The 22750-nt window shown below is 42.7% G+C and overlaps 1 protein-coding gene across 6 annotated transcripts in view; it reads right to left on the reverse strand.

The window, feature by feature from the left end:
- The window catches only part of FAM193A (family with sequence similarity 193 member A), a 160315-nt gene that overhangs the window by 99017 nt on the left and 38548 nt on the right, over positions 1–22750 (reverse strand). For 4 of the 6 annotated variants that reach the window (XM_028088200.2, XM_088021253.1, XM_088021254.1 and 1 more), the window contains exon 2: positions 1151–1396. In XM_028088200.2, coding sequence (XP_027944001.1) covers positions 1151–1378 — 228 coding nt within the window. In that variant the 5' untranslated portion in view covers positions 1379–1396. Of the gene's footprint in view, positions 1–1150; positions 1397–5203; positions 5365–13910; positions 14038–22750 lie in introns of those variants that run through there. The other 2 variants (XM_028088167.2, XM_028088183.2) reach the window with 2 other exon arrangements.

Genomic DNA, 22750 nt, shown 5'->3' on the forward strand with positions numbered 1-22750 from the left:
TTCATTCATTCATTAACTCAAGTACTGGGTTTCCTAAGACAGGCCAGGCTATGCACTGTTCCTGGTGAGAAAATACACAACAGCTGCCCTTGGGAGGGTCTATCCCAGGGAAGGAGACAAGCAAAATGAAGAAGTTGAATGTGCAGTCCTGAGGTGAATACACAGGAGAAGGGGGTACACGAGAGGAGGTGGGGTGAGAAATCCATTTGTATCCCAATAAACGATGCAATCCCAAGGTTTAGCTGTTCAAATCCCAGTGCAGATACTGGCACATGATTTGGGCACCGGCTTCAAGGAACCTAGAACACAAGTCTCCAGCGTAGCACCATGCGGGAGGGAGGCCAGTGAGACCAGAGAGGAAGGAGAAGTTAACTCAGCAGGGCGGCACACCTGACCCGGACAAGCACTCCCAGGGCACAAGAGAGTGTGCTGGTGGTGGACGCTGGTGTTGGCGGCTGCGCGTAGTGAGGCATTAGAAGACAAGAGCTCAGAAAACAGCTGCTCACAGGCAGAAATAAAAGGAACAGAAAAGCCCTAGAATGTGGGGCCGCATATGCTTGCAAAAGCCAGGTCCTTCTAGAACCTAAAGAGCAGACTCACAAGCCCCTTCAGGCCCACAGCCACTAACACACCTCTGAGCCAAAGAGCAGACTAAGGCTATGGCCCTCCCATGTAAGCCTGAAGACCTTAAGAATGCCTCCATTCAGCTGAGGCAAGAAATCAAGAAAAAACAGGGTGGGGAAACCCAGACTTGGGAAGTGCGTCTGGGAAAAAATTTCAGGTGAGATACCAGCACATGGAACTGGCCAGGACCAAACACTCTAAGAGCCTCTGAGCTTTCCAGCAAACTGCATTGCCAAAGAAATCTAAAGGCCAGACTAAAAAAAAGCTAAAAGACATCCTTTGGGCCCCGTAAGCTTGCTGATCAAGTTGTGAGACCAAGGAGGGCAGGTCCCCACTACCTCCTGCAGGTGTGGACAGAATACCAAGAGGAAGACCCCAGAGAGTGGAGCAAGGGACCAGAAGATGGTGCAAGAGCAGTTTCCTTCCAGAAAGCTAACCCAAATTAATTATTTCACTGTCCAGTTAGCTCTGTGATCCACAGGGTAAGAAAGCCAACAAGCCCACGCACTCTGTCCTGGGCACTCACCGACGGCTGGTCGAGGCCACTGTGCCTCTCCTCCTTTTCCACAGTCCGCCGGCAGTCCGGGCACACCCACAGTGGCAGGTGCAGCACACTGTTGCCCTTGGGAGCCATGGAGAGGGCCAATTTGCTTGCAGTCTTAATTCCACTCTCTAAGAACGAAGCATCTTTCCGCTCACTTCTGCACAGAAGACAATAATCTCCAGCGGGGTAGGGTGGTGTTCTATGATTCATGCCAAAATTAAAAGGAGTCTGGAATATAAAAAAAAAATTGTTTTCAAAACATGATCCACAAAGCCAAGATCATTTAAAAATACAATATAGTTTTGAAATTACAATGTACATGTTTACATAAGCATCAAATAGGGAATTTGTTAAATAAAACGGTATCTAGTAGTAAACTAGAAACTCGTAATACTTTGAATAAAGAGAAGGACCATAAAGAATATCTTAGTAAAAGAAAACTGTCCAATTAGCCCCTTCGTCCAGATATTTGTATTACTCCCCCTACACGCTGAGAAGTGTCCATCTCAGTTTTCACACGGAGGACACCAGGACTCTTGACTATCGGAAGAGTTTAAAGCCACTATTCCAGAGGTGTGTGCACACAAGGGCTCACACCCAAGGCAGTTACTCTGGCTTAAGTGTGTGTGTACAGATCCCAACCACGTCAGAGGTGGTGTTCCAGTTCTAGAAGCAAGATAAACATCAGGAGTCTGGTGGCACCACACATCCAAGACCCTGTCTCCCTTCCGGCTCAGCATCACTTCTGCTCAATTCATCTCCAGCTACCCAATTTCAATGTCTGCTTTTTCAAATAGGTAAGAGGCAAGATCATTACCCTAGATTCTCATCAAAAGATTATCAATCACCCTATCGGAAAAGGAAAATTAGCCTTAAAAACACACAAACAAGTTCCACAGATTTAAAACAGGCCTGGAGTCACAAGGTTAGCAAGCAGGGGCCAAAACTTTAATCTAAATCCATGTGAGCCCAAGATGGGTCGTCTGCACAGAGGAACCATCCTGCGAATCCTGAAGAGAGGTTCAAGAGAGGTTCACCTGAGCAGCAGGTGAGCAGGGAAGCCGGGCATGGCCTTCCAGAGGCGGGCACAACTCTGTCAAGGTTCCAAGCCAGAGCACATGTGGGATCAAGGTGACAAAAATCCCCGAGGCGTCTGCTGCTGTCCCCAGCCATGGTACACGTCGGGTGCAAAGGTGGACCAAGACCAATGCGAAGGTTATTCAGGCTGGAACCTTAAAGTATTTTACAAAGTCTCCAGTTCCACTCAGAGGCTCCTCCAATACCTTACCCAGTCATGCCCAAACAGCAGCCCAGCTCTTCCCTTGGCCCCCGGCTCTCTCCCTGTTCTCCTGCACCAAGGCTCACGTAGGTGTTTGGCTGTGCTTATTAGCTGGACTACAAGTGTACCTTTCCACAACTGGCTCTGCAGCTGAACGAGCACCCCCAAGAGCCCCAGGCTCCGTCTCTAAAGCCCAGGATGGCTGGCAGGTGGGTCAGGTGCTTACATGGCGGGGGGGGGGGGAGCACGCTGAATGAATAAATGAACAAATGAGTAACTAGAAGAGTGAATAACAGCACTAGTACAACTTGCACATATATTCTTACCTGCTTTTATAATCCAGTAACCAAAACTGCTTACACCTGTCACATCTGCAGCTTCCATGGATTTAACCAAACCCAGCTCAGCAGCCATTTGAATGTCTGGGCTGTGAGGCGAGGGAACCGAGTACTATATCCCAGTGAGTGATATTCTAGAAAGCTCCAGACTACTCCTCAAACCACGAATACCGTGAGAGGAGCGGTCTTTCTCTGTCCCAACAGATCCAAGATGTAGAAATTAGACAATTTCCAAAATCACACTGATTTAACCCTATGTAAAACCATCTCTTGTCCCTAAGCCTAGGAAAAAAAAAACAAACAAACACCCCATCATCAACAGAACAGCCACAGCCTTCAGATCTTTCAGAAAAGGAGCTGCTGGGCTTCAAGGTTACAAAGTCTCCAAGCCAGAGATTACAAGAGTCAGAGCTGACCTGAGGGTAACCAGTTCAGCTCCAGATCATCTGTCCATCCGCCCACCAGTCAGCCCGTCTGTCCAGTATTTATTGGGAGCCACCATGTGCCAAGGCACTTGTCCAAGCACTGGGGACACAGCAATAACTAAAAGAAAGTTCCCTGCCCACAGGGAACTAATATCCCCGTCAAACACAAAGACTAATCAGACAAGGAAAAAATACCAAACATTAGACAGTGATCACTGAGAAGGAAAAAAACATAGAGCAGGCAGGAGTGTCTGGGGTTGGGGACAGTGCCTTCCCATTTAGGATAGCCAATGAGAACTTCCTCGAGGAGACACCTGATGTCTGGGACTGGTAGAAGCCGCACAGGTACCCGCAGAGGTACCTGGGAGAGGGACATTCCTGAGAGCAGATAGAAAGGCCCTGGGGCAGGAGGCCAGAGGGGGAAGGGGGAAGTGCTACCAGGGCCATGAAGCTGTATGTGGGGAAGAGATGAGATGGGGGCGGGAGATCAGAGAGAGCTGACAAGACTGCTAAGGAAGCAGATGTTGGGGACAAGCGGAGGAGAAAAGGCAGAAAACAAGTCTTCCCTGGACCGAGTGCAGGGAAGAGCCCTGAGAGGAGGAAGCCCTCTGCCATAAACGTTTGAAAAACACGCTGTGCCAGGCATCCTGACAGGTTAGATCACAGAAGCAACTGCGAATAGCCCAAAGGGCCTGCTGGCTCCAGAGAGACATCAGATGGGCAAACTCAGACATAAGCACCTGCCATCCAGTGGCAGTAAGTAGTCCACGAAGAAAATCAAGTCAGCGAGGGTACAGAGCAGAGCTGCAAAGAGGACGGCATGTTAACAGGGGTGAGGCAGAGCTGAGGCTGAATAGAAACACACAGAGCTGTAAGCAGAGGCACCAAGTGCTGGCGTTCGCGGGCTGGAGGGCAAGATGAAGGCTGGGGGGCACTGCCCGAGCAAGGGGGCAGGCGGGGGCTGCTCACCCGGGCTGTGAGCCAGGGGAAGAGACCGAAGGTTTCTCGGAAGGGAGGTATGAGCCAGCTGGCATCTGAAAAAGAAACTTCGCTGTGTCAAAAATGAAGTCTGGCAGAGGTAACGCTGTTCCAGGCAGGTCCAGGCACAGGCAGGAGCCATGGAGGAACAGAGCGGTCAGACTCAGGAGTGCTGAAGGCAGAGCCACAGGATTCTCCTGCCAATGGACCCAAGGATGTGATGAGGACAGGTCTGACCGCCCGGGCAGTGGGCAGGCCACCAACAGGGGTGCCAAACACAGCCAGATAGGCTGGGGCAGTGGCAAGAACCAAGGGTTTGCTGTAGATGTTGTACATATGAAGTCTGTGTTAAACAACCAAGCAATGTGGTGGGCTCGTTCTGCACAAGTAAGACACTCAGGGAACAGGCTCCAGCGGGATAGAGCATTCGGGATCACCAGGGCATTTGATATGTAAAGCCACGAAGCTAGATCAGATGATCCATGGAGAGAGGGTAGGCAATGTCCTGAACCAAAGTCAAAACTTTTCAACACTTGACCAATGTGCCCGTATGAAGCTAGTAGCAACCTCTACTACTCACGCCTCAGATGAAGCAAGTAACAGATTACTACAAGATACGCACATGTGCATACTACAACACCTGATTAAAATTCAAATTAGCCAGATACTCGTGCCTCACTGCACGGTTACTCTCCTGTGACAAAATGGGAGGTACAAATATAAACTCCACTGATTCTTTTAAAAGCATTTACAGCTGTACTGAAGTATAACCAGGTACAATAAGCTGAAGATATCTGAAGAATTCAATCTGAACAGTCCTGACATACATATACACACCTGTGAAACCACAGTTATCAAGAAAATGAACATTACCATTACCCCCCAAGTTTCCTTGTGCCCCTGTACCCCCTTCCTCCTCACACCACTCTCTTCCTACCCCCATTCACAGGTGACCACTGGACTGAGTTCTATCCATTACTATGCAACTTCTAGAACTGTATGTAAGTTGGGGCACCTGGGTGGCTCAGTCGGTTAAGCGTCTTCCTTTGGCTCAGGTCATGATCCCGGGGTCCTGGGATTGAGCCCATGTCCAGCTCCCTGCTCAGCAGGCAGTCTGCTTCTCCTTCTCGCTCTCCCCATTTGTGCTCTCTCTCTCAAATAAATAAAATAATAATAATAAAAGAATTGTAAGTTGTATCACACAACATACTCTTTTTGTCTGGCTTCTTTCGTCAAGTATCTTTATTTGGAGATGATTCCCAGGTATGTATCAGGAGTTGGTTTCTTTTTACCACTGAGAGCATTCCGTTATGTGGGTAAGCCACAACTTGTTTCTCCACCCTCCCACTCAGACACATCTATTTCCGGTTTCTGGCTATTACAAATAGTAGCAGCTACGAACACTCATGGACGAATCTCGGGGTGGACACATGCTTTTGTTTTCCTTTTGCATAAATATCAAGGAATAGAATAACTGAGTCAGATGGTAGGTACATGTCTAATTTCTAAGAAATTGCCAAATTTCTCCCAAAAAGCAGTGTTGGAGAGTTCCAACTAATCCATATACTCATCAACGTGGTGAGCCATTTTAATGACTTTGTGGTGCTTGCCTCACTGTGGTTTTCCCTAAGGATTTATTATGTTAAATATCTTTTCGGTCTTAAGCATTTTATTCAAATCTCTGGCCTGGCTTAAGGTTTATCAATTTTATTACTCCTCAAAGAGCTTTTAGGGGCACCTGGGGGGCTCAGTCGGTTAAGCGTCCAACTCTTGATCTCAGCTCAGGTCGTGACCTCAGGGCTGTGAGTTCAAGCTCCGCGCTGGCTCCACACTGGATGTGGAGCCTACTTAAAAAAAAAAAAAAAAAAAAAAAAAATCAGCTTTTGGTTTTATGGATTTTCCGTATTTAAAAAATGTTTGTTTTGTTGATTTTTGCTTTTATGATATTATTTAGCTTTTTTGGGTTACTTTGGGTACAACTGGCTCTTCGATTTTTTTACTTTCTTGTGGTGGAAGCCCAAGTCATTCAGCCCTTTCGCCTGCATAAAGAGGTGGCAACTGCTGTAAGTCTCTCTATAAGCAGCGCATTGGCAGCGCTTTGCAAATACTGATATGCTATGTTTTCATTCTCATTAGGTTCAAAATACTTTCTAATCACCCTCTTGATTTCTTCTTTGGTTCATAAGCGTTCAACATGTGGTATGGTTTCCTCATGTGTATGGTTTTCTGCTAGTGATTCCTAATATAATTCCAGTAGTCAGGGAAGCTGCTTTGTACAATTTTAATTCTTAATCAAGACTTTTCATGGCTCAGAATATGGTCTATTTTGGTAAATGTTCGACATTTACTTAAAAGAAAGTGTAAGCATGCTGCTATTATAGGGCAGTGTTCTATAAACATCTGTCAGGCCAGGCTGGCTAACAATGTCATCCGTCTTCTATAACCTCAGGGATTTTCTGTTTACTTGTTCTATCAATTATTGAGAGGTCTTAAAATCTCCAACCATAATTTTCTATTTGTCTACTTTTCCTTGAAGTTCTATCAGTTTTTTGTCCACATATTTGGAAGCTTTGTTCTTAGGTGCAAAGACACTTAGGATTGTTATGTCCTCTCGATAAACTGACCCCTGTATCAGTATGACATTACTCTCTTTACCCCTGCCAATATTCTTTGCTCTGGTATCCGTTTTTCTGATACCTACATAGCCACTCCAACTTTCTTCTCACTTACATAAGCAAAGCATATCTTTCCCTATCACTTTATTTTTAGCCTATTTGCATTTTTACGTTTAAAGCACGTTATAGCAGAAAGCATATAGTTGTGTCCTGATTTTTTCCCAATCTCACAATCTTTTTAAAATTGACATGTTTAGACCATTTATACTAAATACAATTATGGGATATGGTTAAGTTTATTAAATTTACCATCTAATTCTTTATTTTTCTAGTGACCCATTTGTTTTTGTTCCTTTTCCTCTTTTTCCACTTTTTAAAAACTGAGTATTTTTTATGATTCTATTTTACCTTTTGTTGAACTGGGAGCTATACTTTTCCATTCGGAGTAGTTGCTTTAGTGTCACAGGCTACATTTTTTTTATTATTAACATATAATGTACTATTTGTGTCAGGGGTAACCGTCTGTGACTCATCAGTCTTACACACAATACACAGCGCTCACCGTAGCACATACCCTCCCCAATGTCCCATCATCCGGCCACCCCTCCCCCCACCCTTCTCCCCCCTCCCCTCCAGCAACACTTGTTTCCTGAGATTAAGAGTCTCTTATGGGGGACGCCTGGGTGGCTCAGTTGGTTAAGCAACTGCCTTCGGCGCAGGTCATGATCCTGGAGTCCTGGGATCGAGTCCCGCATCGGGCTCCCTGCTCAACAGGGAGTCTGCTTCTCCCTCTGACCTTCTTCCCTCTCGTGCTCTATCTCATTCTCTCTCTCAAATAAATAAATAAAATCTTTAAAAAAAAAAGTCTCTTATGGTTTGTCTCCCTCTCTGATAACGTCTTGTTTCATTTTTTCCTCCCCTCCCCTAGGATCCTCCACCTTGTTTCTCAAATTCCACATATCAGTGAGATCATACGATAATTGTCTTTCTCTGATTATTTCGCTTAGCATACTACCCTTTAGTTCCATCCACGTTGTAGCAAATGGCAAGATTTCAAATTTTTGGTGGCTGTAATATTCCATTGTGTGTGTGTGTGTGTGTGTGTGTGTGTGTGTGTGTGTGTGTGTGTGTGTGTATGGACCACCTCTTCTTTATCCATTCATCTGTTGATGGACATCTTGGCTCTTTCCACAGTTTGGCTACTGTGGACATTGCTGCTGTAAACATCGGGGTGCATGGACCCCTTCGGATCCCTACATTTGTATCTTTGTGGTGAATACCCAGTAGTGCAATTGCTGGGTCATAGGGTAGCTCTATTTTCGAATTTTGAGGAACCTTCATACCGTTTTCCAGAGTGGTTGCACCAGCTTGCATTCCCACCAACAGTGTAGGAGGGTTCCCCTTTCTCCGCGTCCCCGCCAACATCTGTTGTTTCCTGACTTGTTAATTTTAGCCATTCTGACGGGTGTGAGGTGGTATCTCACTGAGGTTTTGATTTGTATTTCCCTGATGCCGAGCAATGTTGAGCACTTTTTCATGTGTCTGTTGGCCACTTGGAGGTCTTCTTTGGAAAAATGTCTGTTCATGTCTTCTGCCCATTTCTTGATTGGATTATTTGTTCTCTGGGTGTTGATTTTGGTAAGTTCTTTATAGATTTTGGATACTAGCCCTTTACCTGATATGTCATTTATAAATATCTTCTCCCATTCTGTCAGTTGTCTTTTGGTTTTGTGGACTGTTTCCTTTGCTGTGCAAAAGCTTTTTATCTTTGAAGTCCCAAGAGTTTATCTTTGCCTTTGTGTCCCTTGCCTTTGGAGATATGTCTAGCAAGAAGTTGCTGTGGCAGAGGTCGAAGAGGTTGCTGCCTGTGTTCTCCTCTAGGATTTTGATGGATTCCTGTCTCACATTTAGTTCTTTCATCCATTTTGAGTCTGTTTTTGTGTATGATATAAGGAAATGGTCCAGTTTCATTCTTTGGTATGCGGCTATTCAATTTTCCCAACACCATTTGTTGAAGAGACTGTCTTTTTCCATTGGATATTCTTCCCTATTTTGTCAGACGATTAGTTAACCATAGAGTTGAGGGTCCATTTCTGGGCTCTCGATTCTGTTCCACTGATCTATGTGTCTGTTTTTGTGCCAGTACCATACTGTCTTGATGATGACAGCTTTGTAATAGAGCTTGAAATCCGGAATTGCAATGCCACCAGCTATGCTTTTCTTTTTCAACACTCCTTTGGCTATTCGGGGTCTTTTCTGGTTCCATACAAATTTTAGGATTTGTTCCAATTCTATGAAAAAAGTTATGGTATTTTGATAGGGATGCATTAGATGTGTAGATTGCTCTAGGCAGCATAGACATTTTCATAGTATTTGTTCTTCCAATCCATGAGCATGGAACGTTTTTCCATTTCTTTGTGTCTTCCTCAATTTCTTTCCTGAGTGTTCTACAATTTTCGAGTACAGATTCTTTGCCTCTCTGGTTAGATTGATTCCTAGGTATCTTATAGTTTGGGGTACAATTGTAAATGGGATCGACTCCTTAATTTCTCTTTCTTCTGCCTTGTTGTTGGTATACAGAAATGCAACTGATTTCTGTGCACTGATTTTATATCCTGCACTTTACTGAATTCCTGTGTGAGTTCTAGCAGTTTTGGGGTGGAGTCTTTTGGGTTTTCCACATAAAGTATCATATCATCTGCAAAAAGTGAGAGTTTGACTTCTTCCTTGCCGATTCAGATGCCTTTTATTTCTTTTTGTTGTCTGACTGCTGAGGCAAGGACTTCTGGTACTATGTTGAACAGCAGTAGTGACTGATAGTGGACATCCCTGCCGTGTTCCTGACCTTAGGGGAAAAGGTCTCAATTTTTCCCCATCGAGAATGGTATTTGCTGTGGGTTTTTCAGAGATGGCGTTTATGATACTGAGGTATGTATCCTCTATCCCTACACTGTGAAGAGTTTTAATCAAGAAAGGATGCTATACTTTGTCAAATGCTTTTTCTGCATCTACTGAGAGTATCATATGGTTCTTGTTCTTTCTTTTATTAACGTATTGTATCACACTGATTGATTTGTGGATGTTGAACCAACCCTGCAGCCCAGGAATAAATCCCACTTGGTCGTGGTGAATAATCTTTTTAATGTACCTATTGGCTAGTATTTTGGTGAGAATTTTTGCAGCCATGTTCATCAGGGATTTTGGTCTGTAATTCTCCTTTTTGATGGCGTCTTTGTCTGGTTTTGGGATCGAGGTAATGTTGGCCTCTTAAAATGAGTTTGGGAGTTTTCCTTCCATTTCTATTTCTTGGAACAGTTTCAGAAGAATAGGTATTAATTCTTCTTTAAATGTTTGGTAGAAGTCCCCTGGGAAGCCATCTGACCCTGGGCTCTTGTTTGCTGGGAGATTTTTGATGACTGCTTCAATTTCCTTGCTGGTTACAGGTCTGTTCAGGTTTTCTATTTCTTCCTGGTTCAGTTTTGGTAGTTTATACGTCTCTAGGAATGCATCCATTTCTTCCAGATTGTCTAATTTGCTGGCATATAGTTGCTCCTAATACGCTCTTACAATTGTTTGTATTTCTTTGGTGTTGGTTGTGATCTCTCCTCTTTCATTCATGATTTTATTTATTTGGGTCCTTTCTCTTTTCTTTCTGAAAGTCTGGATGGGGTTTATCGATCTTATTAATTATTTAAAAGAATCAGCTCCTAGTTTTGTTGATCTGTTCTACTGTTCTTTTGGTTTCTATTTCATTGATTTCTGCTCTGATCTTTATTATTTCTCTCCTCCTGCTGGGTTTAGGCTTTATTTGCTGTTCTTTCTCCAGCTCTACCTTTAGGTGTAGGGTTAGGTTGTGTATTTGAGACCTTTCTTGTTTCTTGAGAAAGGCCTGAATTGCTATATACTTTCCTGTTAGAACCGCCTCTGCTGCATCCCAAAGATTTTGGACATTTGTGTTTTCATTTTATTTGTTTCCATGAATTTTTTTAATTCTTCTTTAATTTCCTGGTTGACCCATTCATTCTTTAGTAGGATGCTCTTTCGCCTCCATGTATCTGAGTTCCTTCCAACTTTCCTCTTGTGATTGAGTTCTAGTTTCAAAGCACTGTGGTCCGAAAATATGCAGGGAATGATCCCAGTATTTTTGTACTGGTGGAGACCTGATTTGTGACCCAGGATGTGATCTATTCTGGAGAATGCTGCATGTGCACGAGAGAAGAATGTGTATTCTGTTGCTTTGGGATGGAATGTTCTGAATATATCTGTGAAGTCCATCTGACCCAGTGTGTCATTTAAAGCCTTTATTTCCTTGTTGATCTTTTGCTTAGATGATCTGTCCATTGCAGTGAGGGGGGGTGTTAAAGTCCCCTACTATTATCGTATTGTTGTCGATGTGTTTCTTTGATTTTGTTATGAATTGGCTTATATAATTGGCTGCTCCCATGTTAGGGGCATAGATATTTAAAATTGTTAGATTTTCTTGTTGGATAGACCCTTTAAGTATGATACAGTGTCCTTCCTCATCTCTTATTATAGTCTTTGGTTTAAAATCTAATTTGTCTGGTATGAGGATTGCCAACCCAGCTTTCTTTTGATGTCCATTAGCATGGTAAATGGTTTCCCACCCCCTCACTTTAAATCTGGAGATGTCTTTGGGTCTAAAATGAGCCTCTTGCAGACGACACTCAACAATTCTTAAGTCCCACAAAGCACCCAGCATACAGAAGGCATCCAACAAATGTTCAGTTAAGGAAATGACTAGTTCAAATCAGTAATTCACATTTTGTGTTACCTATTCAATCACAAATTTCCTTCCTTATTTTACACATGATCTTTTATCAGCTACCTGTGCTGAAGTCCAGGGATGACTGCCTGTGTGGTCACTAAAATATCTACAATCTTTTCTGCTTCCTTCCTGAACTCAGCTTTCCCAAAGCACGTGCAAGTTAAGCAAGAGGTACTGCTTGGGAAATAATTACTAACATTAATACTTACGCTCTCTTCCAATTAGTTACCAAGAAACTGGTAACCGAATCATAAGTTAGGTGTAAAATTACCTTAAGTATTTAATGTGTTGTAACATATAATTTATATAATCACAGAGTAAATATTTAGCAATTTATAGATTTCAAAGGTGCTTCCTAAAAACTCAATAAACATTAATTATATATGATCCCATATTATTACATTATTATAGCATTCTTTTTATAGGTAATGTGGAATTGAGCTTTCTTTAGGATTTACTTTCAGTTTACATATTTAAAAAAAAAGAGAAAGCCTAAAAAACCTGCAACTATGTTTTTTAAAAGATGTATTTATTTATTTATTTGAGAGAGAGAGATAGAGCGAGTGTGCGTGTGTGAGCAGGGGAGAGGGGGAGAGGGAGAGAGAATCTCCAGCACACTCCTGGCTGAGTGTGCAGCCTGACAAGAGGCTTGATCTCACAATTCTGAGATCGTGACCTGAGCTAAAATCAAGCAAGAGTTGGATGCTTAACCGACTGAGCCACCCAGGTGCCCCAACCATTTTTTCTTATAACTGCAAGTTAACCTCCTGTATTGGCCTGCCTGTGAATGACCAGTGGTTCTACAGAAATAAATGGGGTGGCTCTGTGCATTAAGGAAGGCACAGTGGTACTGGCTGTCTGCTAGAACTATAGTTACATAAAATGGTTTTATGTATGTACCTGTTATTAATATGGTTTTTCTATACAGATGAAGTAACGCTCCATGTCTAGTCAACAATGTAATTGTTTTGATCCTACTTATCTGGAAGAAAAGACACATCTCAGCCAGCCTCAGAGCCAGCCAGGATGCCCGCGCCAGTTCAGCACCACTGCTCCGTCATCCAGCAGCACAGCAATTCACACATTAAAATATTTACAAAATACTTCAGGTCTCTGCATTTAAAGCTCCATATGGCAAAAGAGAAAAATAACTTGAATTTATTAATAGCAGCAAATCACACAGTTAAAAAAAGACTTACAGCTCTGGAAATATGTATTTCTTACATTCCTCTTCACCAATCTTTAAAATACAAATAATCTACTGTGTTCAAATGACAAGTTGGTATCAAAATACTACCAACTTCTCTGGCTACAGTTTGCATCCCCTTTAAAATCTGAAAGTCCCAGTAACCAGTCATTTTGTATAGGGTGCTAATGGTCTTTACAGCAATACCCAGAAATCACCGGGGGGTGGGGGCGGGGGGGGAAGACACATAAATAGAACAGAAGCTGGGAAAGGCTTTGAATCAGAAACCCTAAGTGGGATAGGCAACATTTGAAAATTGAGGGACCTGAGGTGATTCCAAAGGTAGCCAGCCATCCACACACTTGGCAAGCCCATCATTAATATGGCTTTGCTAACCCAGGCAGCCAGGCCAGAGGCATTCCCCACCGTCCACCCCACTCCCATCACCATCACCACCACTCACCTGGCTACAGGGAGGCACTTGGCCCCAGGATAGCCACACCAAAGACTAGCCAGTGACCTAAAATAATAGCCACAGAAAGTACTTGCTTTTAAAGAATCCTCAACTTCCCATAATACAGACTTTGATAACATTGAGTCAGTCTCCAGGATTGTGACTAAAATTTTTATGGTCCAAGAAATTCACAAGGCAGGGAGATGAGTCAGAATAAGGAGGCACAGAAACTTTCATCAAAGGGCTAAGAGTTTAAAAGAACGGGGGGGGGGGGTGCCTCCTGGTAGGAGTTGGAGAGGAAAGGGAGCAGAGATGCAGAGATCAAGCTGAGGGGAAGCAGAGGAGAGACTTACAAGTGAATGACGTGTGCAGGTGGGTGGCAGCATGAGGCAGGACACAAGTACGTGTGCATCAACAGGGCACCTGGCTAGATGAGCAGGTGCCTGTCAAAGCTCTGGTCTCCGTGGGTTTCACAAGGGGAAGAGCAGAGGCTTCTTGCTAAGACTTTGCAAACATTTAAAGACGACAACACTCAGTGCTACAGAACGAAGGACGATGGGTATACACACATCCTGCTGATGATGGCACAAAGGCCTAACAATATGTCTGAAAACCCACGGGTGGTATGTTTCCACAGGCTCCATGCCATCTACCTGAAGCTGAGCCCTTTGGCATGCTTACCCATCACACGCCTCCTCGCCTAGGTGAAACCTCTGCTCATGCACCAGGCCCCGCCATCTGCTTGAGGACTTTGTTCTATGGATTCTCCCCTCCATTCTTCGGATCATCAATCTTTCCTTCTTTCCTGCATCATTTCCATGAGGATACAAGCACACTGTTACTACTAGGCTGAAGAAACAAAGCGCCCTCCTTGGGATCACACTTCCACCTCAACCTACTAACAGCCTCTTTTCCTTCCTTTTCAACTCCTTCAGAGCTATCCACCCCAGCTCTTTCTAAGAGAAATAGAACACAAGCCACAAATGTGAGCTATGTAGCAAGTTAAAAAAAAACAAAAAACAGAAACAACATTGATGAAAACAAAATACCACACCACACTTATCAGAATGGCCATGCTGGCGAGGATGTGAAGCAAAAGAAACTCTCATGGGAAGACAGAATGGTGCAGCCACTTTGGAAGATAGTTTGGCAGTTTCTTACAAAACTAAACACACTCTTACCATATGATCCAGCAATCATGCTCCTTGGTCTTTACCCAGAGGAGCTGAAAACTTTGATCCACACAAAAACTTGCATATGAATGTTTATAGCACCTTAATTCAAAATTTCCAAAACTTGGAACTAACCAAGATATCCTTCAGAAGGTGAACAGATAAGCTATGATCTATCCAAACAATGGAATATTATTCAGTACTAAAAAGAAACGAGCTATCAAGTCAGGAGAAGACATGGAGGAACTTTAAATGCACATTACTAAGAGAAAGAAACCAATCTGAAAAGGCTACATACTGTATGATTCCATCTACAGGACATTCCAGAAAAGGCGAAGTCACAGAGACAACAAAAAGATCAGTTGTTAACAGGGTCTGGGGGAGGAAGGGATGGAAAGATGGAGCACAGAGGATTTTTAGGGCAGAGAAACTACTCTGCTGATAGCCTAATAATGGATACCTGTCATTATACATTTGTCCAAATCCATAAAATGTATAATACCAAGAGTGACCCCAATGGCAACTATGGACTCTGGGTGATGAAGATGTGTCAATGTAGGTTTACCAACTATAACAAATGTCCCACTCTGGTGGTGGATGCTGAAAGTGTGGGAGCATGTGCATCTGTGACGACAGGGGACAGGTACATGGGAACTCCCTGTACTTACTGCTCAAAATTTCTGTGAACCTAAAACTGCTCCAAAAAATTCTGTTAACTATGTATGATGAGAGACACTAGACTTACTGCAGTGATCATTTTGCAATATATACAAATACTGAATCATTCATTATATTGTACACCTGAAACTAATAGAATGTTGTATGTCATACCCCAGTAAAAATTTTTTTTAAAAAAAGAGCAAAGTCAAATGCAATGTTAGATAGCTTTAAGTTAATCCCCAAACCAACAAAAGACAGAGCTGCACATCGTTTGGTAGTCACTGTCCAAATGTGGCTACTGTGCACCTGAAATACAGCAAGTCCAAGCTGAGATGAGCCCAACCATAAAATTCACACCAGATTTCAAAGACTTAGTATAAAAAAGGAATGTAAATATTTCAGTAATAATCTTTACATGGATTCCATGCTGACATAATATTGTGGCAGGCTACTTAGGGCTAAGTAAAAGACATGAAGTAAAACTGATTATACGTATTTCTTTTTACTTTTATAATATGGTTACTGAAAATTTTACAATCACATATGTGGCTTACATTCCATTTCTGTTGAGCAGCACTGGGCTGGAGAGTCACTACTTCTCCCTTTTCCCATCTTCTGTGAATGCTAATAAAGAATAAAATATCCAGCCCTGGGCAGAAGGAAAATGAAGCCAAAGGAATAATTTACAGATAGGAAAAAGAACAGCTAGAAAATCAGAATCTGACTACAGCTGACAATAGCTCTACATAGCAATGTTTAGTTGTTTTAAACGCCAAAGTCTTTTAACACAGAAATTTAAAATTTCTATAAAGTACAAAGTTTTTTTTTTTAAATACCAACTTAGACAAACTATCTGCAGTAGAGGAAATATGCTAATTTCCTAAATATGTATGGCAGCTCCTAATCATCCCAATAGCCCTATATTGTTTGTGCATTACCATCCTCACTTCACTGAAGAGAAAATCAAGGTGCTGAGTTTAAGAAACTTGTCCAAACTAGTAAGTATCAGAGCAAGGATTCAAACCCAGGCAAGGTGGGGGCACCTGCGGGGCTCAGTCAGTTAAGCATCTGCTTTGGCTCAGGTCGTGATCCCAGCGTCCCGGGATTCAGACCCACATCGGGCTCCACGCTCAGCATGGAGTCTGCTTCTGCCTCTCCCTCTGCCTACCGCTCCCCCTGCTTGTGAGTGCGCTCATTCCGACAAATAAATAAAATCTTCAACAACAACAACAACAAAAGTATAGCTCTCTCTCTGATAAATATATTTTTAAAAAAAGAAAGCAAGAAAGATAAGAAAAGATATAAAACTCAATAGAAAATAAATGAGGAAAAAGACTTGAACAGGCTTTTCACACAAAAAAGGATAGCCAAATGGTCAATTAACACATGAAAAGGTAAGTTCACATGTAAACAAGGAATGTAAATTAAACCACAGTAAAATAACAAGCAGAGTAGCTAAAAAAAGAAATTGTGACAATTTAGGCAAAAACATGGAACAATGGGAATACTCAGGCACTGCTGGTAGAGTGGAAATAGGAACAACCATCCTGGGGAACATGCACTATATTAAGACTGAAAACACACACATACATATTTTTAAAAGATTTTCTTTTATTCTTTATTTGAGAGAAAGAGAGAGAGAATGAGCAAGAGATTGCAGAGGGAGAGGGAGAAGCCGACTCCCCACCGGGCAGGGAGCCCAATGCGGGGCTCGAGCCCAGGACCATGGGATCATGACCTGAGCCGAAGGCAGCCACTTAACGTACTGAGCCACCTAGGAGCCCCGAAAACACATATCCTTCCTGATACTAAGTTTTGTATGCACCAAGATACATGTACAAGATTATTCATACCAGCTCCAAACTTGAAATAGCCCGGGTACCCATCGACTATAGAATGGATAAGTACACTGAAGTCTATTCATATAGTGGAACATTACTCAGCAATTAAAATGGTCAATCAAACTGCAGCTCAATTCAAAACAAATCTTTAAAATATTATTGCATGAAAAAAGCCATATACCAAAGACTGTATGTAGTATAATTCTATTTATATATCATTCAAAAACAAGCAAAACTGCAGTGTTTAGAAATGTATGCTTAGGGGTTACCTGCAAAGGGAAAGAAAGAGAACTGTAACCAAAATACAACCTTTAGTGGGCTTTCAGAGTCCCCAAAATGTTCTATTTCTTTATCTGAATGATGCTCATACTAGGGGTCAAATTCAAGAAATTTGCAAAGCTATACAATCATTTTATGCACTTTTATAGTATTTAACAATAACAGGTTTTGAAAAAAGAAACAAATGTTTAACAAAGAAACAAGGTAATTCAGTTGGGAAAGAAAAGGCTTCTCAAGAAACGATACAACCGGAAATCCATATGAGGAGGAGAACACCTCAAACCTTACCTAAGACCACTGTAAAAATTAATATGAAATGGATAACAGACCTATACATAAAAGGTAAAATTATAGGGGTGCTGGCTGGCTCAGTTGGTGGAGCACGCGACTCTTGATCTTGGGGTTGTAAGTTTGAGCCCCACGCTGGTATTAGACATCACTTAAAAATAAAATCTTTTAAAAAAAAAAGCTAATCTTTAATAAGAAAACGAAGAAAAAAAATATTCCCATCCTTGGAGTAGACAAAAGATTTCAACCTTGGGGTAGACAGAGATTTCTTAGGACCCTAAAAAGCACTAATGATAAAAGAAAAAATTGATAAACTGGACTTCATCAAACTTAATAAAACTTCTGTTCCTCAAGACATGGTTGCTTCTGACTTCTGCCCCAGGATGGAGAGAGCTGGGGGGTAGGAGGGGAACACTGCTCCCACACTCACAATGAAAACCAACTAATTCCAAGTCCATGACTTTTTCTGAACCTATCAGGGAACGGAGGTCACAGAGCAAACTGGTCCAAAAACGAAATGCCTGCAGTGAAACAGCACACGTACTCACCTGAGGCAGATGCAATCAGACACTGGCAAGGTGAGTCTGTTGAGAACAGACGACATATTGTGAAGACAGTACAAGCTGCCAGGACAATTCCTGGGGTCACAGGAATTGGGAAGCCTACATCTCTTTGCAACGTCTCTATGAAGCCCAGTGGGTGAGCACTGAAAGGCTCTGCAAGAGCTCGAAAGAGCATGGACAGTAACAGAATTAGGGAGCAACAGCCATGTGGGTGGGGTGAGAACCGCCCCCCGGCCCCCTGTCCTTCCCCTCCACCCACGAAGGAACAAAAGCCTTAGTCTATACAGGGAAGGGCTCTGGCGACACAACTCCTGGAGAAGGGGCAGGATTACATGGTGAGCCCACAATCTCAGCCAAGGAAGGGACAGGAGAACTGAGGAGGCCATACCCCAAGACTTAGGGTTGCCATACATGTGTCCAAACGAAAAAGCTTCAAATAAAAGTTAACTGAAGACTAGAACGAGGAGGGACAGGAGAGGAATAAGGGTGTGCAAATACACATACACTGTGAAGCAACATAGAAAGGGAAGACTTAAAACTTAGAATACAGGGGCGCCTGGGCAGCTCAGTCTGTGAAGCGTCTGCTTCGACCCAGGTCATGATCTCGGGGTCCTGGGATCAAGCCCCGTGTCGGGCTCCCTGCTCAGCAGGGAGTCTGCTTCTCCCTCTCCCTCTGTGTGCTCACTTTCTCTCTTTCCCTCTCTCCTGCTCTCGCTCTCTCAAATAAATAAAATCTTAAGGGAAAAAAAGAATTACACAGTTGTAGTAAACCACCCTCTAGTAGACACTGCTATAGAAATCTGAAGGCTGTGGTGCACTGACAATGACCATGGCAGCCAACTCCTAACAAGAGTAATGTCAACTACAGCACTAAACGCCTACTAGAAAGAAAACTGTGTCCATTTCCAGGTATAGAAGTGATTTACTTTAGTTTCTACTGTCCTATACAATATGTCTGGCTTTGAATAATAATTATAATTTTGTATAACCATACAAAAGGCAAAAAACAAACCACAGTCCAAAGAGAGCGATCATCAAAACAAGACTCAGATATGAAGCAGGTGTTGTAACTATCTAACAGGGAATTTAAATACGTTAAAGACTATTAACAGAAAAGGTGGACAACATGCTAGATCAGAGGGGTAATTTCAGCAGAGAAATGAACACTACAGAATCAGTGAACTTGAAGACGGGTCAAGTCATCTGAAGTAAAATACAAAAAGAAAAGGGGCTGGGGAACAACCAAGAAGTGTGAAACAATATGAAACATTCTCACATATATGTAATCGAAATCCTACAAAGAGGTTAACAGAGCAGAAGAAATGGTGGAGAACGTTCCAAAATTAATGAGACACCAAACCACAGATCCAAGCAGCACAGAGAATATCAATTAGGATAAATAACAAAAACAAAACAAATCTGCCTCATGATATCACTTTCAACTGCTAAAAGCAAAAAAAGAGAAAATCTTTAAGGCAGCCAGAGATAAAAGAGACACTACCTACAGAAGAACAAAAACAAGAATTACACCAGGCTTCTTGCCAAAAAACAAAAACAACAAAAAAAACCCACCAAAACAAACAACAACAACAACAACAAACCCATGAAAAACCAGAAGACAGTGGAGTGATTTTTTTAAGTACTGAAAGGCAAAAACAACCACCACCACCTGTTAAGTCAAAATCCTATACCCAACAAAGATATCTTTCTAAAAATAATGGAGGAAAACTTTCTCAGAAATAAATACTGAAGAAATTCATTGCCAGGAGACTTAACCTACAAAAAATGTTAAAGAAGGTATTTTAGGCAGTAAGAATTTGAATAAGACGGAAACTTGGATCTACGAAAAGAAATGAAGAGCCCTAAAAATGTATTTCAAGTAAAATAAAATTAGTCTTCTCTTTTTTTAAGAATTGCACTAAAAGATGACTTTCAAAAGCAAAAACAGCAATGTACTGTGTATTTACAGCATTTGTAAAAGCAAAATAAATAACATCAATAGCATTAAGAACTGGGAATTTACTGTGTAAGGCATTTATGCATACCTTAGAGAGACTGTGGGTTCAGCCCCAGACCACTGCCAATAAAGCCAGTCAAATGAATTTTTCGGTTTCCCAGTGTACTATACTGTAGCATATTAAGTGTGCAATAGCATTATGTTTAAAAAAATTATGTACATATCTTAATTTAAAAATACTTTATTTTTAAATTACCATAAATATTATAAAATATTGTATCTATTAAAAAATGCTAACCATCACCTGAGCTTTCAGCAGCTGTAATCCTTTGGCTGGTGGAGGGTCTTACCTCGATGTTGCCGGCCGCTGACTGATCACGTGGGGGTTGCTGAAGGTTGGGGTGTCTGTGACAGTTTCTTAAAACAAGAGAATAAATTTGTTGCACTGATTGACTCTTCCTTTCCCAAATGATTTCTCTGTAGCATGTGCTGTTGTCTGATAGCATTTTACCCACAGTAGAACTTCTCTCAAAATTGGAGTCAGTCCTCTCAAACCCTGCCAACCTATCAACTAAGGTTATGCAATATTTAAATCCTTCGTCATAGTTCAACAATCTTCAGGGCATCGTCACCGGGAGTAGACTCCATCTCAAGAAATCCCCTTCTTTGCTCCTCCATAGAAGCACCTCCTCATCCGTTCAAGTGTTATCCTGAGAGGGCAGAGGTTCGCTCACCTCTCCAGGCTCCACTTCTAGTTCTCTGGCTGTTTCCACCACATCTGCAGTGACTTCCTCCACTGAGTCTTGAACCCCTCAACGTCCTCCACGAGGGCTGGCACCCACTTCTTCCAAACTCCTGTTAGTATTGACATTGAACCATGGGAACATTTTCTTAATGGCGTCTGGAATGGTGAATCCTTTCCAGAAGATTCTCAATTTACCCAGATCGAGCAGAGGAATCACCATCTGTGGTGTGTCTCTTAAATAATACAGCCTTGCAAAGTGCGTTTCTTAAATAATAAGACTTCAAAGTCAAAATTACTCCTTGCTCCGTGGGCTGCAGAATGGATGTTGCATTAGCAGGCATGAAAACAACACTAATCTCGCCGGACGTCATCAGAGCTCTCGGGTGACCAGGTACAATGTCGACGAGCAGTAATATTTCAAAAGGAATCTTTTTTTCTTTTTTAAATTTAAAAAAAAATTTTTTTTTTAAGATTTTATTTATTTACTTGACACAGAGAGAGAGAGAGATATCACAAGTCAGCAGACAGGCAGGCAGAGGGAGAGGGAGAAGCAGACCCCCTGCTGAGCAGGGACTCCGATGGGACTCGACCCCAGGACCCCGGGAACCATGACCTGAGCTGAAGGCAGACGCTTAACGACTGAGCCACCCAGGCGCCCAGGAATCTTTTTTTTCTGAGCAGTAGGTCTCCACAGTGGGCTTCAGATATTTGGTAAACCGTGTTGTAAACAGGTATGCTGTCGTCCAGGCCGCGCCGTTCCGTTCGTAGAGCACGGGCAGAGGAGAGGTAGCATAATTCTTAAGGGCCCTAAGAATTTTCCGGCTTCAGCTTCAAGTCACCAGCCGCATTAGTCCCTAACAGGGGAGTCAGCCTGTCCCTTGAACGTCTGAAGCCAGGTGCTGGCTTCTCCTCTCTAGCTAGGACAGTCCCGGGCGACCTCTTCTCCCAGATAAGGCTGCCGCGTCTCCACCGAGCATCTGTTTAGCAGCCGCCTTCCCAAGCGATCCTAGCTGGATCTTCTGCTGAACCTGCTGCAGCTTCTCCATCAGCGCGTGCTGCTTCACCTGGCACTTCTGTGTTTCCTTAAACCTCATGAACCCACCTCTGCTAGCTGCAGACTTTTCTTCTGCGGCTTCCTCACCTCCCTCAGCCTTCGTGGACTTGAAGAGAGTCAGGGTCTTGCTCTGGATGAGGCTTTGGCTTAAGGGAATATTGGGGCTGCTTTGATTTCCTATCCAGGTCACCAAAATCTTCTTTCTCCCCATCAGCAATGAGGCCATTGTGCTTTCTTATCACTCATGTGTTCGCTGGAGTAGCGCTCTTAACTTCCTTCGAGAACACTTCCTTGGCATTTGTGACGTGGCCTTTTGGCACAAGAGGCCTGCCTTTTGGCCTATCTCGGCTTTAGACATCCCTTCCTCACTAAGCTTAATCATTTCTAGCTTTTGATTTCAAGTGAGATATGTGTGACTCTTCCTTTCACTTGAGCACTTAGAGGCCATTACAGGGTTATTAATTGGCCTAATTTCCATATTGTTGTGTCTCAGGGGACAGGAAGGCCCAAGTGGGAAGGGGGGGGGGGTGGACTGACAGTCCACAGAGCAGTCAGAACATACACAACATTTATTATTCACCGTCTTAAAAAAAAAAAAGCTTACCGTCCTAATGGGCACAGTTTGTGGCACCCCAAAAGAAGTACAATAGTAACATCAGAGATCAATGATCACACATCACCACAACAAATGTAATAATGAAAATGTTTGAAATACTGAGAATTACCCAACTGTGACACAGAGACACAAAGGGAATAAATGCTGTTGGAAAAACTGCACCAATAAAAAACCTTGGTCAACGCAGGTTGCCACAAACCTTCAACTAAAACAAAGTACGCCTGTACTATACTGTGAAGCAGTACAGTATCATCTGAAGGTAAACTGTGGATGAATTTAAAATGTACACTGTAAGGGGAGAGGAAGATATGAGGCACTATGGCAAGAGAAAGTGACGAGTGCCCTT

The sequence above is a fragment of the Eumetopias jubatus genome, unplaced genomic scaffold (assembly GCF_037043125.1).
Source record: "Eumetopias jubatus isolate StellerSeaLion01/CBP00866 unplaced genomic scaffold, mEumJub1_p1.0 scaffold_2, whole genome shotgun sequence".
Lineage (NCBI taxonomy): Eukaryota > Metazoa > Chordata > Mammalia > Carnivora > Otariidae > Eumetopias > Eumetopias jubatus.